The 20,623-nt window shown below is 54.1% G+C and overlaps 1 protein-coding gene across 5 annotated transcripts; it reads right to left on the reverse strand.

Annotated features, from left to right (window-relative positions):
- Positions 1-3,287: 3,287 nt before the first annotated feature.
- Positions 3,288-16,863, reverse strand: MYBPH (myosin binding protein H). 5 transcript variants are annotated; one of them, XM_074893540.1, is made up of 12 exons: positions 16,692-16,863; positions 13,923-14,401; positions 13,549-13,683; positions 11,473-11,640; positions 8,795-8,883; positions 7,636-7,831; positions 7,158-7,297; positions 6,854-7,013; positions 5,892-6,028; positions 5,271-5,457; positions 4,090-4,131; positions 3,288-3,505 (listed from the first exon to the last, which is right to left on the reverse strand). In XM_074893540.1, the coding sequence occupies exons 2-11, from the start codon at positions 14,203-14,205 to the stop codon at positions 4,121-4,123; spliced, it is 1,506 nt and encodes a 501-aa protein (XP_074749641.1). In that variant the 5' UTR covers positions 14,206-14,401; positions 16,692-16,863; the 3' UTR covers positions 3,288-3,505; positions 4,090-4,120. The 5 variants fall into 5 exon arrangements, with proteins under 5 accessions (XP_074749641.1, XP_074749639.1, XP_074749640.1 ...); XM_074893538.1 differs by having other exon boundaries at positions 3,288-3,546; XM_074893539.1 differs by having other exon boundaries at positions 3,288-3,549.
- Positions 16,864-20,623: the final 3,760 nt, after the last annotated feature.

Here is a 20,623-nt window from a genome sequence, read left to right on the forward strand (position 1 = left end):
GGCTCCTTGGAGAGTGGCAGTTGATGATGCTGGGGGCACCTCACCCTCTGGCCCCTGTGCCCATGGACCCATGGAGGTACCTGGGTGCTTGAGCAAAGGGGTGTCCTGGTGGGAGAGAACCAGGAGAGCCCAGGGCAATGTGATTTCTGCAGCTCTGAACCTCAGAGCTGTCAAGCCCTTGCTTTCCCCTCCATAGCCAGGGAGAGGTGAGCTGGGCTGAGATATGGGAAGAGATATGCCATCCCATGGCACCCCCACATATGCCAGCACCCACAGCAAGATGAACCCAGCACCCCCACAGAGCAAAGGGTCAGTCCCCAACTCTCCACCATACCAGAGAGTTAGGTAGATAGGAAAGTAAACCCTTAAGCATAACCCGAGAGTACTCTGCAAGAATTACCCTTTGCTGCCCTGATGGCTCCCCATGGACCCCAGTAGCACCCACCACCCCTGCAAGCTACACCCAGGGAGCTGTGTCCCCTCCATGTGTCTCCTCTCTCCTTCTACTTTGGCTTTGAGTCAATTTTCCCTCTTTTCTCCTGCCTGTCTTCTGTGCAAGGCAGTAACCAGTCTCTCCCAGCCCTGTTTGTCTCATCTCTCCCACATTGCTCCCTACCACTCTCCCTGTGCAGTCAAACCCTTTTGACCAAACTTTGTGGGTTAATGCAGCCACTTCCATGGCCCTGGGGAGCAGAGAGGCACCTGCACCCCTTTAGGAGCAAGTGGAGGACAGCTGCAGGCCACCGTGTCGGTCATGTTGCCCTGCCACAGCGGCATTTTCCCACCCCCATATGCCTGTCGCAGGTTTAGCCATGGGCAGGGTGTATTATTGGTCACATTTGAGGAGGGGGTGTCTGGAGATGGACCATCACCCTCACCCAGCTCTATGGTCCTGATGGATGCTGGCAGCCACACTGCCAGTCCCTGCTCTGCAGCAGGATCTCTTCCAGGGCTGAAGAGGTGGTGGGAAGAGTTAATTTGAGTTAATTGGGATTCTTTTCTTATCAGCATCCCCTGTTCACCAGTCTCCCATTGGAAACACACTTCCTATGACCCTTCCCCTGCCCTAGGAGGGTCGTGCCCCTTGGACGTCACTAACTGGCAAAGCGACTGCAGCAAGTTCCCGCAGGGGCTGGGAGGGTGTGCAGAGAGGAAAAGGACCTTGGATGGGTGAGATTTATGGGTGGCTCATTAGCTGACTATGGAGAGCAAAGCTGTGCACGTGTAGCACAGGCAATGGGGCTGCTGGGTGTCCCCTTCGCCCACTGCTGCAGCCAGCTCAGTTTAGCCTGGAGGGAGTTCCTCCATTTCTCTGAGATGAAGAGGAGCAAAGAAGAGAGGAGATGGGGGGCTCAGACTCCCTCATTTTGCAAGGCCCTCAATGTATCATATTCAGGCTCCGCGCTCAGACCACACTGGGCAAAACTGGGCAAAACGGGAGCGGAAGAGAAGCGCAATGGCAAGGACAGGAGCAAATCCTTCCCTTGGGCGTCTTCACAGTTTAACGGCCCTGAACACCCCCCCAGCTTCCTCAAGGTGAAGAACCCAAAATACTTTATCAGTAGTGCCTGAGGATGCTGCAACCCCAGGCTAGTGCAGAGAGGACCCCCCTCTACCCTGTGCCCATGGTCCCTTCGCACAGAAGTAGCTTGGCCTCGGATTAGGGCTGCTGTTTACCAAGCACAGGTCTGATTCCCACTTGTAGCTTCTTTCTGCAAGACGCTGCTTTCCTGGAACTGACGCCTTTGCCTGATCCTTGCTAAGGTGCCCAGAAACCTGATGACTGGGATGCTCATAAATTAAAAGGCATGTGAATGATTGCTTTCAGGAAAAAACATCTAGTGGGTTTTTCCACTCCGTGCTCTCTGGACCTTTCCCGGGGAGACCTCACTAAAAGTGGATCCTGTTACCCACCCTGGTCCCCTGGGGGGTTACAAACACAGTCTTTGCCCTGTAGGATTGTATTAAGAGTCTGGAAAGGGCACAGTCTGCAGCAGGACACAGTTTTGGAGATGCTGCTTCTCCCCTGCATTAGCAAACCTCTGGCTAATGCAGCCAGCTCCCAGCCCCTGTTCCCCAAGGCTCCCACTGGCCAAAGCCACATGCGGAGATGCCAGGGACATCAAGGGGGCCAGAACATCCCCATCAGTGTCCAAGGCCAGGTGTGAGCATGCCAGGGGAAGACCTGCTCTCAACCTGCCAGCTGGTCCTCAACCCCAGTGGCATCATCGCTAACCCCAACCACCTCAATAAACCAGCCTGACCATCAGCTGGGATAAAAATTAATCCCACAATGCCCTCTGATGGTAGAAACGATGTCTGGTGTGGATAGTGCTGTGCTGGTGCTGAGCTCCTGGGAACAGCAGTACCCCATGGACTTCAGCTTGGGCATGGAGAATAGGTGACAGGGGGCAGATGGGAACAAAGCAGAGGGGCTGCAGCAGAGGTGCTGCAGAGAGGGGTCAGCTATTTTAGCCATAGGAACTGTCTGGCTTTGATCTCAAGTGGCACCAGGGGTGGGCTGGGCTCAGATCTGCAGATGCCCAGGCTGGATTTGAACCCATGGTTGCAGTGCTGGAGCCTGCTGGGCTGTGCCTTTCTCAGGGCAGGGTCTGGGTCTGGCCCCCTGGCAGGTCTGGGACAGCTCCTGCCCTCACCATGTGCCAGATCCATCAGCCCGAGAGGGAGCTGTGCTGGCAGAGGAGGTACACCACTTGCTGACCCCTGGTTAACGATGCGCTTAGTCAACTTGATGAATCTGTCTGGGGTCTCTGTTAATAAACAGCATCCGACCCGAGCTGCCTCAGAGCTGTGAGTAACGAGTCATCTTTCTGCACATGAGCTATCAGTAGCTAACGGGGACGATTCCTCTTCCTCCAGATAATGCATAGGCATGTCCTGCCCCTGTTGTCTCATGCCATGGGGAGGGGATGCTGGTGGCAGCATGTGACTGGATCATTGCATCACTGGGGTGGATAAAGAAATTGTACTTCAATGAAGGAGCATCAACATGTCACAGTTTTGATGTTGCTATTTTTTTCCTCCCAGCCAGAATCATTCTCCAGCTCCAGAAGAAAACTTCTCCCCATCCTCCTCCTCCTTTTTGGGTTGCTTCTGGTTTAGTCATCTTCATATGTCTTTTATAAAGCTGGTCTTTTCTTTCCAAGCTCAGAAATCAACTCCTCCACCCATGGTTTGGTGGGATGCTATATGAACCCGTAGCATCCATGGCATCTCTCTCACATCTACCTCCCCCCAGCCAAGCCAACCCCACAATGAGCAGGAGAGAGTGGTTCAGGTTTTTTTATTGGGACCAAAGCCCTTCAAATGGGCTTGTTTTATTGTCACAGATAAGGACACATTCAGAGAAGACTGTGCCATGGCAGGCTGAGGTGCAGGGCCCTCCCAAGCGCTGCCAGGGAGGGGGCAGGCCAGCAGGCAGCAGAGGCCATGACCAGCAGCATCGCCGTGTGCCACGCTGCTGCACAGCAGCTGCAGCATCCACCTGCGCTGAAGGAACAAGATCTGAGTCCTGCGAGGGCATCGCTGCTGAGACACGAGTGGTCAGGGATGAGATGGGAAACCACGTCCCAGCCATGGCTCTAATGCAAGACAAACACAGGCCAGCTCTTCCACCCTCTCCTGCCCCACAAAATTCAGGTGCAACCCTTTAACTCTGCTTTTCCAGCCCACAGCCCCATTTCATAACCCTTTATACCTGCCCCCAGCCCCAGTACCAGCCCCTCATGTGTATCCAACCCCTGGTGCTCCGGGTCTCTGAGCCCTGCCTGCACACTGGGGCTCTGCCCACCATGCTGCCCATGCATCTGCCAGGCACACCAGTCTGCACATGCATCTCCATCCTCTGGGCCACATTTACAGCCCTCTCTTCACCTTGCAAAGAGGCAGGTTTCTCTCAGGCTCTGCAGCATCCCACCCCACCAGTGCATCTCCAGCCATGGGATGAGGAAGACCCAAGCTGGAGCTCCACCAGTAGGTGACAAGGGCTAATCCAGGACATGCAACTCACTTCATCCCCCATGAAGTGATCCACCCTCCCTCCATTCTGCAGCCCCAACCCAAACCTACCTTGCTCTTCGTTTTGCCCTCCGATCTGTCCTCACTGGGGCACTGCAGAAGAGCACAAGAAATATAAACCCCTTGAACTCCCCTCCTCTTACTCCCCTTTTGACTTCCAAAAGTGAGCCAGGGCATAACCAACCCGCTCATGTGCGCACACCAACGTGCACCTACGCACACCATCCCTGTGCACACATGATCCAAACCATCATGCACACCACCATCCCTGCCTGCTCCAGGCCACCTTGCCCCAAAATCCCAGCCTGGGTGACTCCCAGCACAATGACAAGTTCATCCTCCTCGCCAACTTCACCATGCTGCCTGCATGGTTGCACTGACAGCCCTGCCTGCAGGGCAGCGTGGCCAGGGCTGTCTGGGTCAGTGCTCACTGCACTGGCTGGAAGCCCTGGCACCATCTGCTGCAGAGCCAAGCACCGACCCCGTGCCACGCTGGCAGCCCTGCAGCTTCAGCAGGGACTGACGGTGCTGGGCGCCATCCGGATTTGAACCCTGCCCACATGGGAATTAGGGCAGAGAGCATCCCAGGGCAAGCATGTGCTGGGAAGCCACAGGAGGAGAAATAATAAAAACGACATGTGTCTAAGGACACACTGCCAATTGAGGAACATGTGTATGGTGTGTGGGCATGCATCCCCCTGCATGCCAAGGCGGGTCTGCAGCATGCAGGGGAGGCCTCTGCAGGGAGTAAAGAGGGGCACCTCCGTGCAAGGGCTGGGCTGGGTGTTCTGCTGAGGCAGGGAAATGTGAGCTGGAACGTCTGGGCAGGATCCTGAGACATAAATCAGGACAACCCAGGTGCGAGTGGAAGGGGGTTCAGCACAGCCCCCACACGCATGGCTTGTGCATGGCTTGGGACACAAGTGCTGGTAGACTCAGTGAGGAGCAAGCAGCTGTCCCAGTCTCCACCAGCACCTCTGGTCCTTTGGCTCTGCAGTTTCTGGTTTCCTCCCCATTTTTTGGCCATGAATGAGGGAAGGCAATTTCAGGATGCTTCAAGACCATAAACCCAAGAAGCCCGAAGCTCCAGCTCCACAGGGCTGTCCAGTGTCTTTAGGCTCCCCCATCACCAGGATCAGCACAAAACAGGGACAAACCACACCACTGTGAAGGTGAGAATGGGAAAAGGTAGGCAAGGAGACCTGCTTCTCTATCTCCTTGGCCAATCTTACCTTTCACATCAAGTTTGCAGTCTACTGAGGCTTCACCCAAGGGGTTCACAGCTTTGCAGGTGTAGATGCCCCCATCAAAAGGGTTGGGCTTGCGGATTTCCAGAGAGCAGACACCCTGCTTGATCATCGCTATGTATTTAGGGTCTTCCCGTATCTCCATCTGATTTTTCATCCAGATGATTTTGGGCTGGAAGGAAGCAGGATTGATTTATTTATTTGTTTAAATCAGGAAGAGAAATGAGAAATGTAACTGGCCCCAAAATACAACCACCTCCCTCTGCCTTTGTCTTGGCCCTGCCTGAAGCTGGATGCCATGGTGGGATTCATTCAGAAGTAGTTTGAAGACCTAAATCTCCTATTCTTGATCCTGAACCACTGCTCCACACTTCCTCCCCCAGTGCAGAAGGAAAAAGGACATGGCTTGAATTAAGACCAGTCTCCCATCTCCACACAGAAACACCTCAAACTTGTCCCAATTTGACTCAGAAGGCAGCTTCAGCCCCCTAACCTCATCCAACCCTAATGAACAACCATCTCCCAACACCTCCAGCCACCTTCGAAAAACCCCACTGATGGCTGCCTACACGTGGAGGCCATGATGTCCATGGAGGAACCACTGACCTGGGGGAAGCCCCGGACACAGCAGAAGAGATGAGTGCTGTAGCCCCGGGTGGTGGTTCGGTCTGTCAGGGGCTGGGTGAACTTTGGAGGCTCCATCATATCCCGCTGGGGTATCTTCTCTGGCTGGTAAGCAGTTTCTAAGAAAGTAATTAATTCTAGGTTGAGGCAGAGCTCAGGCTCCTGGGCTGACCAGAACAGGGTCACAGGGATTCAGCCCAAGGTACTCCCAAAATACTTCTGCTTGCTCACATAACAAGCCACTCAACATCTAGCCTGACCTGAGGACCTGACCTTCAGCGCAGACCAGCCCTCTCTATGAATCCCTTTTCATCCATGTTAGTGCCCAGTCCCTGCGGGAGACAGGGGAGATGCCAGTCTGCAAACCAACACCACAATGCACACTATGTGCAGCACATCAGATCCAAGCCAGGCACCTCTCTGAATCTCCTACTCCATGCCCAAAATTCAGTGCACAGAAATAGGAGCTGGAGATAAGCTCTGCAGGTGGCAGAGACCCCAAATGGTCATGGTGTGCTACCAGGGAGCAGGATGGAAACGGAGGGAGAGGGGAGCTGAGTGATGGTGGAGATTTGGCCCTGAGATGGACCACTGCAGGGAGACCCTGTGCTGGCCCTGAGCTGTGAGGGCAAAGCCAGGGCTGTTCCTCACCTCTCCCAGCTCCTGCTTCAATCTCACCCCAGAGATGCCCATGCCTTGATCCCTCCCAGGGGCCTGACCATGGCACAAGTCTTCCCCAAAGGAGAAAGGAGGTGCAGAAGGGGGGCAGGGGACTTCTGGCTCTCTGCCTTGAGGATGCACAGCCTCATCTGTGCAGGCTTATGCTGGGGACCAGCCCAGCAGCATCACCACAACACCAAGGAAGTCCCATTAGCCCCAACGGGGACAGGACCTCTCTTGCCCACCACCATCCCCCAACCCCTTAGCCAGGGCCTTGTCCCTACTTGTCTTCTCAATGTGGGCCACCCCAGAGGCGATGGCTGCTTTCTCGCTCAGCCCGCAGGCGTTTTCTGCAAACACCCGGAAGGAGTAAGTATTGCCAATGATGAGGTCGGAGATGGTGCAGCTGGTGCGGGTGCAGCGCTCCAGCGCTGTGAACCATTTCTGGGAGGGAAAAAAAAAGACTGGTGAGGAAAGGCAGGCTGTGCAAAGGATGGCGAAGGCGTGGGGGGATACAGGGGTGTGCAGCTATCCCATCAGGGCACCCCCAGCACCACAGCACGTGGCCCCAGAAGAGCCCAGACTCACCCCACTCTTCTTGTCTGACTTCTGCACCATGTAGCCCTTGATCTCAGAGTTCCCATTGTCCACTGGTGGGGCCCACTCCAGGGCCACATTAAAGCCCCACACATCCACCAGCTTCAGGTTCTGGGGGGGGCTCGGTGGCTCTGCAAGAACAAACCCTCATAGGGTGGCATCCTAATTTGCTCCCCCACATTCTGTGCCTTGGCCATCCCTTGCACCTCACTTTTAATCTCTTCTCACCCTGTTGCAGCACACAGGTGATGAGAAGCTGCAACGGGCATGGGCTAGCAGAAACCCTGCATCCCCAACCAGAGGAGTTCACCTCCATGATCCTGGAGAAGATCCCACTGGGAGAGGGACCCCAGAGTCCCTTGCCTTGTTGCTGGCCCTGTCCCATCCCACCCAGAACAAGAGCTACTTCCAGACAAGGGGCAGAAATGAGCCCCAGAGCGACCCTGCAGTGTCCCATCCCCAGCCTTACCAATCACTCGGATGTCCAGGGTAGCCTTGTCCTCTGCTCCATTTATCCGCACAGTGAGCTCATACTTGCCCGAATCGCTGCGCTGCGCCTCACGGATGTAGAGGATGGTGTCCTTCTCTGTGTTGCGGATGTTGATGCGGCTGGTGTCCAGGGGCTGGTCACCCTTGGTCCAGATCACCTCAGGTTGTGGCTTTCCCTGGAGCAACATGCACAGGCAGGTTAGGAGCCACTCAAGTGCACAGTCCCAACAGGTCCTGCTGGGAAGGACGGGTGGGCAGAGCCACCCCACTTTGTCCAGGCAGCAGCGCCCTGGATATGGCCTCTTCCATCCAGCAGTCCCCAGGGAAGAAACTACAGCTGATCCCTGCCAGCCCTACTGACAGGAAGCCATCAGGCTCCAGGGATGATGCTGAAACATGCTGGTCCACTGAAGTCCTCATGGAGAAAGCCCAGCTTAGCTTGCCCAGGACATTGCAGGCAGAGCAGTGCTCCTGTTGCCCAGGCACTGATCTCAAGTTCAGGCCTACCAGCAGGGGCTTGAATTCTGCATCCAGGGCCAATTCATGCCTGGAGCATGGCCAGCGCAGGCTCCCAACTGCTATGAGATATGGCATGGACATGTCCCTCATCTCAGGGGCAGATTTCTGCCTCTCACCTCCCCCTGCTTGGAAGGCATGTTTCAGGGCTGGTTTTCTCTGTCCCAGACACTGTGGTGGAGATGCTTTGGTGATGCCCCACACAGTATGCGATAGATCAGTTGAGGAGAGGACCTCCAGCTTGGCCCACCAGCTGCTCTCCCCAAGGGGACCCTCATGGCTGTGCTGTGGGGTCCTGTGGTATGTGGCCAGATGGCTGCCAGGCTCGGTCAGGAGAATGAGCTGAACAGGGCTTGTGGGCTGAGGCAGCAGCAATAGCTAGACCATGCCCTGGTGTGCTTGGTGCTGTCCAACTCCATCAGTAAAGACATAGCAGGAGAAAAATGGGAACTAGGCAGGAATGGGAGAGGTTCCTACCCCACCCTTGGCCCATGAGACACGGGGACCAGGACAAGCCAGCCCACAGTTGGCCCTAGGCATGTCATGGTGGCTAGAATAGCCACTGCAGAAGCTAACCTGCAGTGAAAAAGCCTGGGGGATTAAATCCCAAATCATCCACCTACCTGGAAAGGGATCATCACGTTCACGGCATCCCCAACACGCCTCACATAAGTCTGCCGCAGGTGACGGGGCATGCGGATCCTCGGGAGCTCTGGGGATCAGAAAATTATGCCATGAGGCCAAGGAAATCACAGCCCCCAACTTGCTGACCCACCCCACATATTCCCCTGTTTGGCCATCAAGAAATTCCACCCAGAAACAAGGCCGCCTCTTCCCTATCATCTCCTGGACAGTGCTTACTTCCCTGCAGGGCCATGCCAGCCTATCCCATGGCCTGCCCCCGCCAAAATTATATCCATCCTTGAGATACCAGATCACCAACCCAATGGCATCATCCTGCTGGACCATTCACCCCCTTCATTATAGCCAGGCCATGGACACCAACAGGGGCTTAACCAGAAAAGCCACAGCACAGCCTACATGGTAGCAAGGCAGACAACAGCATCTCCCAGTTAGGAAATATTTCTGCCCCAGCTCAGAAAGCAGACCTTCCCGAGGCACACAACCCAACTTCGAGCAAGGACACGGCTTGCCAGACCTTCACCTTCACTGTGCGCTCAAGGCCATTGAGAGACCAAGGTGGTGCATGGTTACTCACAGCAGAGCTGTGAAAGCCCCAGGCTTAAAATGAAGGCTAACATCCCCAAGGGAACATAACAAAGATAAGCAAAAAACCCACTGGAGAATGCTGATGGAGCGTGTGTCTCCTTCCCGGGGTGAAAATAGCAGCCGTGTAACCCTACCGGCTCCATGCCACACGGTGATCCTTCTGCAGAGGCATTGGGTTTACGTGAGCCCCTCATAAAAGAGCTGTGTGTCTCTGCCTGGATTAAACGTGCTGTAGCTTAGCTCTGGGGAGGGAGCACGGCCAGAATTAAACGGGGACTGAGCAATGGCTAAACAGCTGTGAGCCTGAAGCACCGGCGGTGGGCTGGGGCAGGCAGGGAGATGCCCGACAGTCCCAGATGGCCCTGCCGACAGCTGAGACGGTCCCTCCTCTGCTCACGCTGCTATTTGCTCCAGGGATCCACGCACTGATGCTGCCACTTGGGCTTATCAGTCTCAGCAGGGCAGAGAAACCTGACCTCAGTGGAGGAATGTTAATTCATGGGTGTTTTCTCCAGCTCACGTGTGCCTTGCTCAGCCAGAGAGGGCTGGCCAAGGTCAGTGGCCCAGGTGACATGCCACTGCGGGTGGGAAGGAAATTTTCCTGTCCCAGCTCCCTGCAAAATGCAACTCCTACACCAAATCATCATCTGGTTTCTTCTCATCTCTCTCCACTTCCCAAACCCACTCGTCCCACCTGTTTTTAAACTCTCTGCCGTCTGTATTGCTGCTATTTAAAATCCCTTGTGATGCTATAAATGAACTGGTGAGAGGTACAAATTGCAGTCCCGAGTAAAATGTGAAGACCGGAAGGTAACAGATGTGGCAGAGAGGAGCAGACTCATGCACCCGACACACACCAGCGTCACTGGGGTGGGCACGGGGAGGCAGAGGGACGTTGAGGGTTAATTTGTTCCTCAGCAAAGCCAGGCAGTGTGCACAGGGCTGTATTTCAAATGAAATGCAAAAGTAGGCAAGTCTGTTTGTGGATGAAGAGTTTCAGTTAGCAAAAAGAAAAGAGAGAATCAAAAAACCCACTAGTGTGGAGCAAGAGCAAATTGTGCGTGGGTCTTTCAGCTCTTTGGGTTTTACACCTCTCGGCTGGTACATGTGGGACAGAGCTCAGGCAGCAGGGACAGGGGTTTGAACTGGTGGGTGCAGCAGGACTAGAAGTGGGGAACACGAGCTGTGTATTTGCCATCTCATGCCCGTCCCCCATGGCCTCAGTTTCCCCAGTCCCACAGGGTGTGGTGGTAAGCCTCTGAGATCTTGAAGTGAACACGGCAGCAGACACCAACCACTAAGCCATGTTCACCTCCTTCAAGCAGACCAAGAGGAGGGACCCTGCAGGACCCTTTCCAGACGCTGATAGCCTTCTCCAAACCTTTTCCTATGAAAAGCTGATGACTCCTGGAATAACCTTTGTTATTATTATTACCATTTTTAAGCAGCTGAAAAATCCGACACGTTCTTTGAGTAATAGGGAAACTTGTGCATTAATAGTTCCTTGTAATGGGAAAACAAATCTATATTTGCTGTTTGATAAGTGAAAACCAGCTTTGCAATCATACATCAGGCTCAGCACATTCACAGCACCCCGGGAGGAATGCAAGTCTTGCTAAGCATGGGAGCAAGTCATTCGTTAGCGAGTTCAGCATGATTAACGTTCCCATGCTCCAGACTACCAGCTCCTGACTTTCCTTAGCTAAATAAACAAAGCTGTCCGATGTGTATGTGATGGCATAGTAGAGATGTAAGCATGGCCAGGGAGAGATGTGCTGGAATTGAGACTGTTTCTGAGCTCTTGCAATGAAATGGGAAAATGTGGCTCTGCATTTTGAGCCCTTCACCCCCAAAGCTTCACCATCTGCAAGATCCGTGTCTTGAGGTCGGGAAGCTACTCCATCCCACCCCAGGGGAACTGGACAGAGTTATTGAGAATAATATCTTGGTCCAAGGCTGGATTGCGATGTGTGAGAGGGCAGAGGCTGCTCAGGCTGCAGGAATGGACTGTGATTTCTTTGTACTGCAGACAAAGCACATGGGAATGATGCACGGCAGGAGCAGTACTTACGGAGGATCTCTCTGATGAGGACTGGCTGCTCCAAAGTAGCTGGGACACTGGCACCACTGGCGCTGACAGCCTTCACCCGTACATGGATCTTGTCACCGGAGCCGAGGTCCTGGACTGTGTACCGGGTGGAAAGAAACGGCTCCTTGTTCGCAGCTGTCCAGTCTGTACCTACGATGAACCCAGCAGAGCACTTCAGGCATACAATGGATGGACAGACACAGACCCCACACAACTGGATCAAGCCACAGGGGGTGAAACCCAGAGGCAAAGAACCCCTTCCTTGCAAAGGCTGATTTGGGGCACCAGAAGAAAAAGGTATCTTAGAGGGGAGGTTGACCAGCCCACCCTGCCAAGGACCATGGGGTATGAAATGCTGGCAGCAGCTCAGCTGTTGAGCAGGAGGTTATTTGCAAGTAACAAAAGGCATTAGGTCAGCAAACATGGTCCCTGCTGACCTTCCAGGTGCATTTCTGGGAGAAGTTAAGATCCTTTGGCCACCTGACAGCCAGTCTGCTCCTCTTACTGCCCCCGGATGACTCACTGGGGCTCACCATGCTCCCCAGCTCACACTCCACATCAGGCAGGGTCAGCTCATCGCCTGCCACCAACCAGTTAGACCTCTCCAACTGTTCTTCCTGCTTGGCAAGGGCATTCCAAACTCACCCCACAGCCAAGACATAGAAGCCCTCCCACATCAGTGAGCTAACACAGCCTTGCAAGGTGCTGAACCTCTTAAGAGGCTTCTCAGTTAGAACACAGACTGCCCTGGTCACAAAAGGACTGTGTGTTACAGGTGAGCAACTAGAGCGACCCACGTATGCCAGGGTTTGCTAAGACACCATGTGGACCTTCAAATCAAGAAGGTTTTCCTGTCAATGCTGTCAGAGCAGCCAAATCCCGCCAGCTCCTCTTTCTCGTCACCACTGGCATTACTCAAACCATCCCTCACTCAAATCTCACCATGTTTTAGCCAAGCAGGGTCTTGCACCAGGCTAAATACAGCAGGGATGGAGCCCATGTGGTTATAATTGAATGACTAGACCTCTCCTGTCATCCAGCCAAGGCCAAAGCAAGCTAGGAGAGCATCCAGAACTGTGACCTTTGGGCAGCTGTCAGCCAGCACCCTCCAGGAATGGCTGCATCTTTCCCTGTCCCATGCAAGGGTCTCCTCACGGATCCCATCCCGTCATGGTTACCTCCCCAATCCCCAAGCCAATGATGAAAACCTCCCACAACAAGCATGTCTTGATCATGTCTGTCACAAGCTAAACAGTCAAGCGTCATAGATCAAGTTCCCCAGGGCCCACAGACCACCTGGGTCTCCCAAACCTCTCCAGCCTCATGCAGCACTGAGCCCAGCAGCCCCAGCATCCCCTTGCAGATTCCCCCAGCCACACAGGTCATTTAGTCTTACCCCAAAGCCAAGCAGGGCTTCAAGAGAGTGCCCAAAACACAAGTCTTATCCACCTACTCCATTCCACCAACCAGCAATGCAACCGGAGAACCACAGATAATTGTTGCCACCCACCAGCCCACCTCCATCCACCATGACCATCCTCCTTCCAGGCATCTTGAGCGCCATCTCACTTGGGCAGGGCTTGCCTGTTTATGCATGCCAGCCCTTCTTGCACTACCCAGGATCCTTTCCTCCCTCACCCTCCCACCTTATCCCCATTCCTTCTGCATTTCATTTTGGGCAAACATGGGAGAATTGCAACTTCTTCCTCCTGAGGTCTTGCACCACCATCCCAACCCCAGGTCTCTGCAGAGCTGGAGTTCATTGGAGACCATCCTCAGTGAGTATGCTGGTCTCTCCTCCACCCTCTGGCTGGACATGGCAGTGACATTAAACCTGGTCCAGCCTCCAGCTGAAGACATCACCCCTATCTGAAGCCAATGAGAAGCCTCTCTCCTCCATGGAAAAAAAATGACCATTTAAAATGAACCCATTCAGGCAAAGAAAGGGAAATGATTCCCCAGGGAAGCACACTGCCAGGTTCTGCTCAGCTTTGTCCCATGCCTCCACAGCAACACAACAGCTCTCCATGCTTACGAGGCACAAAAGCCCAAGCCTACTTCCATCTTTGCAGATCTCCACCACGTATCCATCTAGGCCCGACTGGCCTGTCTGCTCCGGGGCTTTCCAGGTCAGTGTAAACGAGTTTTCACTCACTTCTTCCACGGCCAAGGACAAGGGAGAGCTGGGTGGCTCTGTAACAAACCCGCAGTGAGGACAGGCTCTCGAGTACCAGGGCTGTTGGAGGGCAATCACCCAACCTCCATGTTGGTCTTCAGCCCCCACCCCCATCCTCCTAATCCCCCAGCCCTATCCCACTGAAAAATATCCTTGATGACTTCATTGACCCATCCCTTCACCCTGGCACCCCCGTGCCCCCTCCCAGCCTTGCACTTACTTCCCTTCCCACTTCAGTGTCCGGTCCCATCCTCACCTGCCTTTGGTTTCTCAGGCTTAGGTTCAGGGGTTGGGGCCTGGGGTTCAGCTGAGGGAGCCAGGGAACCTTCTTCAGGGGCTGGAGTCACTTCTGCCGTGGGGACGGGAGCAGGTTCATCTGCAGGGGCTGTGGGCTTCTCTGTGGCAGGGGGATGCTCAGGGGCCGGAGGCTTTTCAGCAGCTGGGGCTGGGGCTGGTTCTTCCTTTGGGGTTGGCACTGGCTCTTTCTTTGGAGCTGCCGGAGCCGGGTCTGTGGCTGGAGGTGCGGTTTTGCCGGTCATTGTTGCAAAGCCCGGGGGCTGGGGAAGAGGATGTTTTGGGGTCTCTGCTCCAGGATCTCTGCTCGGTTTTGGGGTCCCTGCTCCAGACCAAAGGTCTCTCCTCCAGATCTGGGATCTCAGCTCTGAAGCTGGGGTCTCTGCTCTGGACCAGGCGTCTCCACTCTGGACGGACGGTCTCTGCTCCGGGATGTCTGTGCTGGGAGGGGGGAACCAGGTCACTGAGCCAGAGCACGGGCTGGGAGATTTTTATAGGCTTCGGCTGGCACTTGTCACCTCCCTGCAAACCAATCTGCCTGCGCAGGCGGGGGCTGCCAGGAATAGCCACTCGGGACCTGCACATTCAGCAGCACGCCCCTACCCCCTCCTATGGGACTGCAGCACATGGTCCTGCCCCCCCCACCACCACCATCCCCCCCCCGGCTCACACAGGACTGGGCAGGCCAGAGCCAGGTCACCTTTCTTTGGGGACATGGCTCCTGTCCCCAGCACCAACACTCCCTTAGCTAAGGGCTTCCCAACCACCCACTGCCACATCCTCAGCCACTCACTAACCCCCCAATTCCTTCCCCTAGCCACCCCATTTCCCCTGCACCCCCCATGCCTCCCCCCAGTCCCTGCTTTAACACCAGACCCCCCCACTCCAATCCTCCCAGTTAATCCTGCATTGAGCCCCCAACCCACCTCCTCCCCACCATGTTCTCCCATAGTCCTTTCTGTAACCCCAAACCCCCCTGCTCCCCCATGTCCTCCCCCAGCCTCCACCTCAATCCCAGAACTGTTGAGGTTAGAAGGCAACTCTTGGGATCATCTGGACCAACCCAGCTGCCCATACCCCTGACCCACGTTCTTGGAGAAGCTTACACTGGCCAGCCCTATGCCATGTCCTCCAGCCTCTGCCCTGCCCATTCAACCAGGACCTTGTCCATGGAGTCTGGTCATCCCAGGATTCATGACCAGCCACCCTCTGTTAGCTCTCAAGCTCAGATTTTCTCCAAAGCCCCCCACTGACCCAGGGAAGCCCCATAAATCCTACAAGATATAACCCTGCTCACCCCCTTGTTTCCCTCACTTGCCATGCTATGCATGAGACACTACTAAAAATGTCTCCGTAACCTATGCTCTAAATCCTCAACCTTCCTCAAATTCGAGTTGACAGAGCATTTTCTCCTGTTCCCCAGCTACTTGCCTGCCTCCAGGTATGTTGCTATGGAGGAGCCAAGCAAGCCGGGCTCTCCTGGGCGTTGGTCCAAAGGCTCACGTTTTCGTGGTGCCCAGGAAATACCTCCAAACATAGACATCAGGGTCAAGAGGCATCTCTGAGACAGCCAGAGCATGAAGCTATGTACTCTGACAGGGCCAGATGATCTCAGATTTGCTAACAAGGGGGTAGTTTTCCAGGTGGGGGGAGGTGTGGTCACCCAGGAAGAGGAAGGAGAGAAGAAAGAGCAAAACCGCATTGGCCAGGCTGGTCTTTAAAGGGATGGTGACATCCCAAAAAAGAGGCACAGGGCTCTGAGGGATGCACACCAGCTGGAGCAGGAGCCATGGACCACGTGAGAAGAGGGGATGGGGAGAGGAGGTCAGGGCAGAAACACTGGCTCTTTGGTCCATCAGGATGTCACAGGGGTGCTGGGCTTGGCCAGATGCCGAGCTCAGCTCCTGGCTGCAAGACAGCAACAGGCAAGCACTGATGGTTGCATGGAGACATCACCCCGAGGACCCCGGCCCATGGTGCTCTACACAGACAGACAGCAAGACGTGCATCTCCAGAAAGAGCACGAAGGAGACCCTGCACTTTCTGCTAGCCCTGCTCCTTCTGTAAGATGAGAAGAAAGCTCATCACAGCTACCAGCCTCGCAAGTCACATGGGGATCAGGTAACGCTACGAGTGCAAACCTGGTCCTCCATGGGCTCTGATCCTGCCCAGAGGCTACAGCCTGGCAGCACGACCCTCCTGCTCCACGGAGGGATATTTTTTCTCCCCTGGTTATTTCAGAAACAGCATTTGGCAGCAGGATGAAGCCAGGACACGAAGAGATGGTATCAGTATCTCAGGGAGGGCATGTTTCCTCCAAAACCATGTGATAACCCAGATGTTCCTCGATAGCTTTCACCAGTGAGGAATAATATGACTAATAAAGGCTCCTCCTTCCCCAAAACACCTTTGGGATGCCTGAGGGATGGGGTCCCTGAGGCAGGAGAGGGTGACATGGGGCTCCCGACCATTTTCGCTGCCTGCAGGCCATGGATGGGTACTGGTAGTCCCTCCTGCTCCCCAGAGCAGCTTGGAGTGGCTCAAACTTGTCAAGTGGGTCATGAACCAGAAAATTTTCCACAGCTGCTCTGGCAAAAGAAGACAGCCCTGCTCCCCAGCACAGTGATGTAGGGCTAGAGGAGACTGTTTGTCTGTCCTTCTCCAGCTGTCTTTGGCTCCCTGGTGGGTCTATCACCCAGAGGGGAGGATTGAAGATCTGTTTTCTCCATACCTTGACCCACAGGGATTTCATCCTGTCTTGAATGATCTTGACACCTCCTTGACCCCTCAGCATTCACATGGCCCATGCCTTGATGACTTTATCCATCAGCTCACAGGTGGCCACCTCTAGAATCGCACAACCATCAACTCTGCTCAGAAGTCTTCTGTGTGTCTTTCTCAAAGGTGATCACGATGTCTAATCTAAACCAAAATGGCTTGCAAAAGCAGGTCTCTTTTGATGATGTGTTAAGAAAAGCAATTTAAAGAGCTCTGAAAAAAAAAAGAAATAGATCAATACCAAAACTTTAGATCATAAGAAAATGAACACTCAGATTTCTCTCCTATTTCAATTCGGGTGAGAGTGGTTGAAAATTAAACACTTTCCCCAAGAAAAGAACATCAATGAAACCATTTTCCTTGAAGTTCTTGGTTTGAACAAAACTTGAGTTTTTCAAGCTGTTCAGTGATGTTTAGATGCTGTTTTCTGTGTTGACTCACAGGATGATTCATAGGTTAAGAGCAAGTGAATCAACACGGTTTATCATCCAGACTTATCTGGGCCACGTTACTATAGTATATTGGCATCTTGTTTATTTGCACATTGCTGGCAAGACCGCCGTACATTGAGCAAACTCAATCACGGAAACACTACACTGTGTGCTGTAGATGACAAAGGCATCGTGGCAAGTTGCCCAAGTCCAAAGTCAAAAGTTTTCCCTTAGGGACCAGGCTTGAGAGCTGAAGGTTTCATTACCCACTGCCATGGCTTCACTTGTGGGTGCACCATGGTGAGGGAGAAACTGCTCCCATGGAGTCATTTCACTGACAAGGACGGGAGTGGGGTGTCTCAGCCCCCTGACTTCGGGGTGAGGCAGCTAAAATGAGTCTGGCATTGGAAACAAAACAAAATGCCCACTGGTGCAATTCCTCCACCTCAGCAGGAAAATGAAGAGCACACTGAGTGGGCTGCGCTGGCTGTTCCTGCAGGCAACTGGGAGGGTTGAACATTAAAATTTTAGTGATAATTAAAATATCAACACGTTTTTGCCTGAAACTCCAAATATTTCAGAATTTAGCTGAAATACAGGGTATTCGTGTTTTCCAGTGAGAAAAGACCTTTTTTCTACAGGAAGCAGGCACTTTTTATAAATTGGCGCTGACCCATATTTCCAGCCCATTGCACCACTGATCTGTTGCCTTATTTATCTTCCAGGTAACGTATAGGTCTAAATAATGAGAGTATCATTTCTTCCTTAAAGGATCAGCTTCTCCTCGTGCCGCTGTTATTCAAACCCCTCAAAAGATGCAGCATGGTCATCCTTCAACTCGGTTTATTAACAGGACCCCATTGCAAAGAGATAAATCTGGTTGTACTCCAAAAACATCGGGTCTACCCATTCACCCAGATTTGCCAGTTTAGGAAATCACCGCATCAGAGACCTGCCAGGTGGGATGGGGGAAAGCCTCGGCAGCACCTTTCGCCATCACGACAGCTGATGTGTTGGTGCGTGGAGACGGAAGATGCCTCCGACAGCTGGGGGAAATCCTGGAGGCTTTCAGAGATTAGGACCATCCCTTAAATACGGCTCCAGGATTAGTCAGGAGGTGGCGAGACCTTCCCACTTGCACATCATAAAGCAAAGCGGAGGTGCCAAAGGCCCAGAATAAATGAATGGCCCGTGTCATCCGGGTGGGAAGGGCTCCTTGAAGCCGTAACATCCTGTGTCCTCATCCCCTATTGCTCCAGTGCCCATGAACATCTCTGGGAAGCCCGTCGGGCTCTTTGCACCCCAGGAGGACTGTGAAAGCAGCAGGGTGGATGTCACACGCTGTCACCTGGGCCACCACTGATTCTGAGCATGGCATCATGAGGTCCTTGGCACAAGTGATGTGCTTCACTGGGGCAGAGGACACAGCCAGGCTCCAAGGGGTGGTGTCATGGCTGTCAACAAGGAGCAGTCACCCACAGCCTCTATCAGGGTGTGGAAGGGGACTCCCAGCACTGACAGGGTCCCCATTGCCATACCCAGTGGGATACATTCAAAGCCCCAACAGGAGAGAGCAGGAACTATCCCCACCTACCTATGGCCACATCCAGCCCTGCGGACAACATGTGGACTGTGAGTCCATGGAAAACACTACAATTGGCCACAAAAATGCCCAAAACTCCTGGATTTAAGGAGAAAGGAGGTGCCCAAGCCCCTTTGGGGTAGGATATTGCTGTCAGTTACTGATGCAGCTGGAGGTGGTTCCAGTGCAGGGCTGTCCTCTCCTTTCAGCTGCTTCCCCTGCTCCTGCCCTTGCCTGTCCCCTCTCCAGGGGGGTTAAGTCAGACCTCCAGAAAACTGGGGAGGTCATACATAAAACACCCAGCAGCCAACCACAAATGCCAGCAGGGCTGAGGTTGAGGCAGCTTAGTGCCCTGCCTGCCACGTCACGTCTCCCCGGCTCCCAGCAGCATTTCCAGCCTCCGTGTCACTGTGATATTCGCAGCGCACTGAGTCAAGCAGCCAGGGCAGGCGGCAGGTGGGCTGGGATGTAGGCAAGCTTTCCATTTTGTGTGTCGCACGCAAGCAGACACTTACTTCACCCCAAAGCAATGGCTGCAGGCAGGGGCTCCCGGGGCCAAGCTAGGACATGGGCTCGACCCCTGTCCCAAAGCCCCCTGGGGTAGTGCCTGTTGCGGTGCCACCCTGCAGCAGGAGTTTTAAGCAAGTATTGCTTTAAAATGTCCTTGTCTGGTCTAGAAAACACAACCAGGCAATAGACACCATCAGCAGTGTCTCTGAGGTCCTGTCGGGCGTCCCTTGCCAGGCACAGAAGTAGGGTTCATGCAGCCCAGCCTCACGCTCCAGAGTTATCCCTGTTGCATGGTTGCACATCAGCTCACTCCACCAGCGCTCAGTATCACCACAGTTGGATTCGTCAAATCATTGATAACCCTTTCTTCACCAAAAGGGTTGTCAAGCATTGGAACAGGCTGCCCAGGGAAGTGGTTGAGCCACCATGCTTGGTGGTATTTAAAAGACATGTAGATGTGACGTTTAGGGACATGGTTTAGTGGTGGACTTGCCAGTGTGAGGTTAACGGTTGGCCTCGATGATCTTAAAGGTCTTTTCCAACCTAAATGAATCTCTGATTCTACCATCAGTCGGGACAAACAAGAGGTTCACCCACCACCAGGTCCCCCCGGCATCAGCTCACAGAGCAGCACAGTGAGTGCCTAAACCTGCAACCTGTCTGTGAGGATCAGGAGCTGCTGGATGTGGGCAGGACTCATCGGTGCAGACACCCAGAACTGATGGCCTCTTTGGGGTGTTATTTTGGGGTTATGATGGGATAATTCTCCTCTGAGCTGGAAGAGAGAGAAAGAGAAATCTGTGCAGGGATACCCTGATTTTGCCCAGTGCCTCACTGGGAGCTGAGCCAGGGAGCTCAGTGCCAGCTCCGTGTCCCCTCCAGTCTGGGGACAGCACTGCAGGGGGAAAACCATCATGGAGCAGTATCACCCACTGCCCCCAGCCAAAGCACTATTCATGGGGCCTTTGCACATCGCAGCGAAGGCGTGAGGTGGGCAGCACCCTCTGAATCAGCAGCCGTGCAGGGCAGGAGTGGTGACCTCCAGCAGCTGCACCTGGGACCGGCTGGGACAGGACCCAATGGGCCGGCAGAAGCCTTCACACACCTTGGCACTGCATCAGTCACCTCCCGTTTCTCCAGCGCCCCAAAGCAATGCCAAACCCGGGGCATTGCTCTGACTTTGGTGGGGTTTTTCCCCAATCCTGCCTTACCTCTGGGGCTGCCAGCAGGAGCTTACCTAGGATGGGCAGGCAGAGAGCCCGCAGGGGCTGAGCCCGTGCCAGCCCTGTTGTGCTCAGCCTGCCAGGGGTCACCTCTACCAAGGGTTGGGGACAGCAGCTGGGGATGCCAATAAGGCTCTGT

The sequence above is a fragment of the Strix uralensis genome, chromosome 24 (assembly GCF_047716275.1).
Source record: "Strix uralensis isolate ZFMK-TIS-50842 chromosome 24, bStrUra1, whole genome shotgun sequence".
In the NCBI taxonomy this organism is placed as follows: domain Eukaryota; kingdom Metazoa; phylum Chordata; class Aves; order Strigiformes; family Strigidae; genus Strix; species Strix uralensis.

Bases quoted from the DNA above. Each gene is read 5' to 3' on its own strand.
- MYBPH (XM_074893540.1), bottom strand. From the start codon at position 14,205: ATGACCGGCAAAACCGCACCTCCAGCCACAGACCCGGCTCCGGCAGCT. The intron at 13,684-13,922 runs GTGAGGATGGGA...GGTTTGTTACAG, and splicing joins GCCTGAGAAACCAAAGGCAG to AGCCACCCAGCTCTCCCTTG. The intron at 6,029-6,853 runs GTAGGGACAAGG...TTACTTTCTTAG, and splicing joins GGCCCACATTGAGAAGACAA to AAACTGCTTACCAGCCAGAG.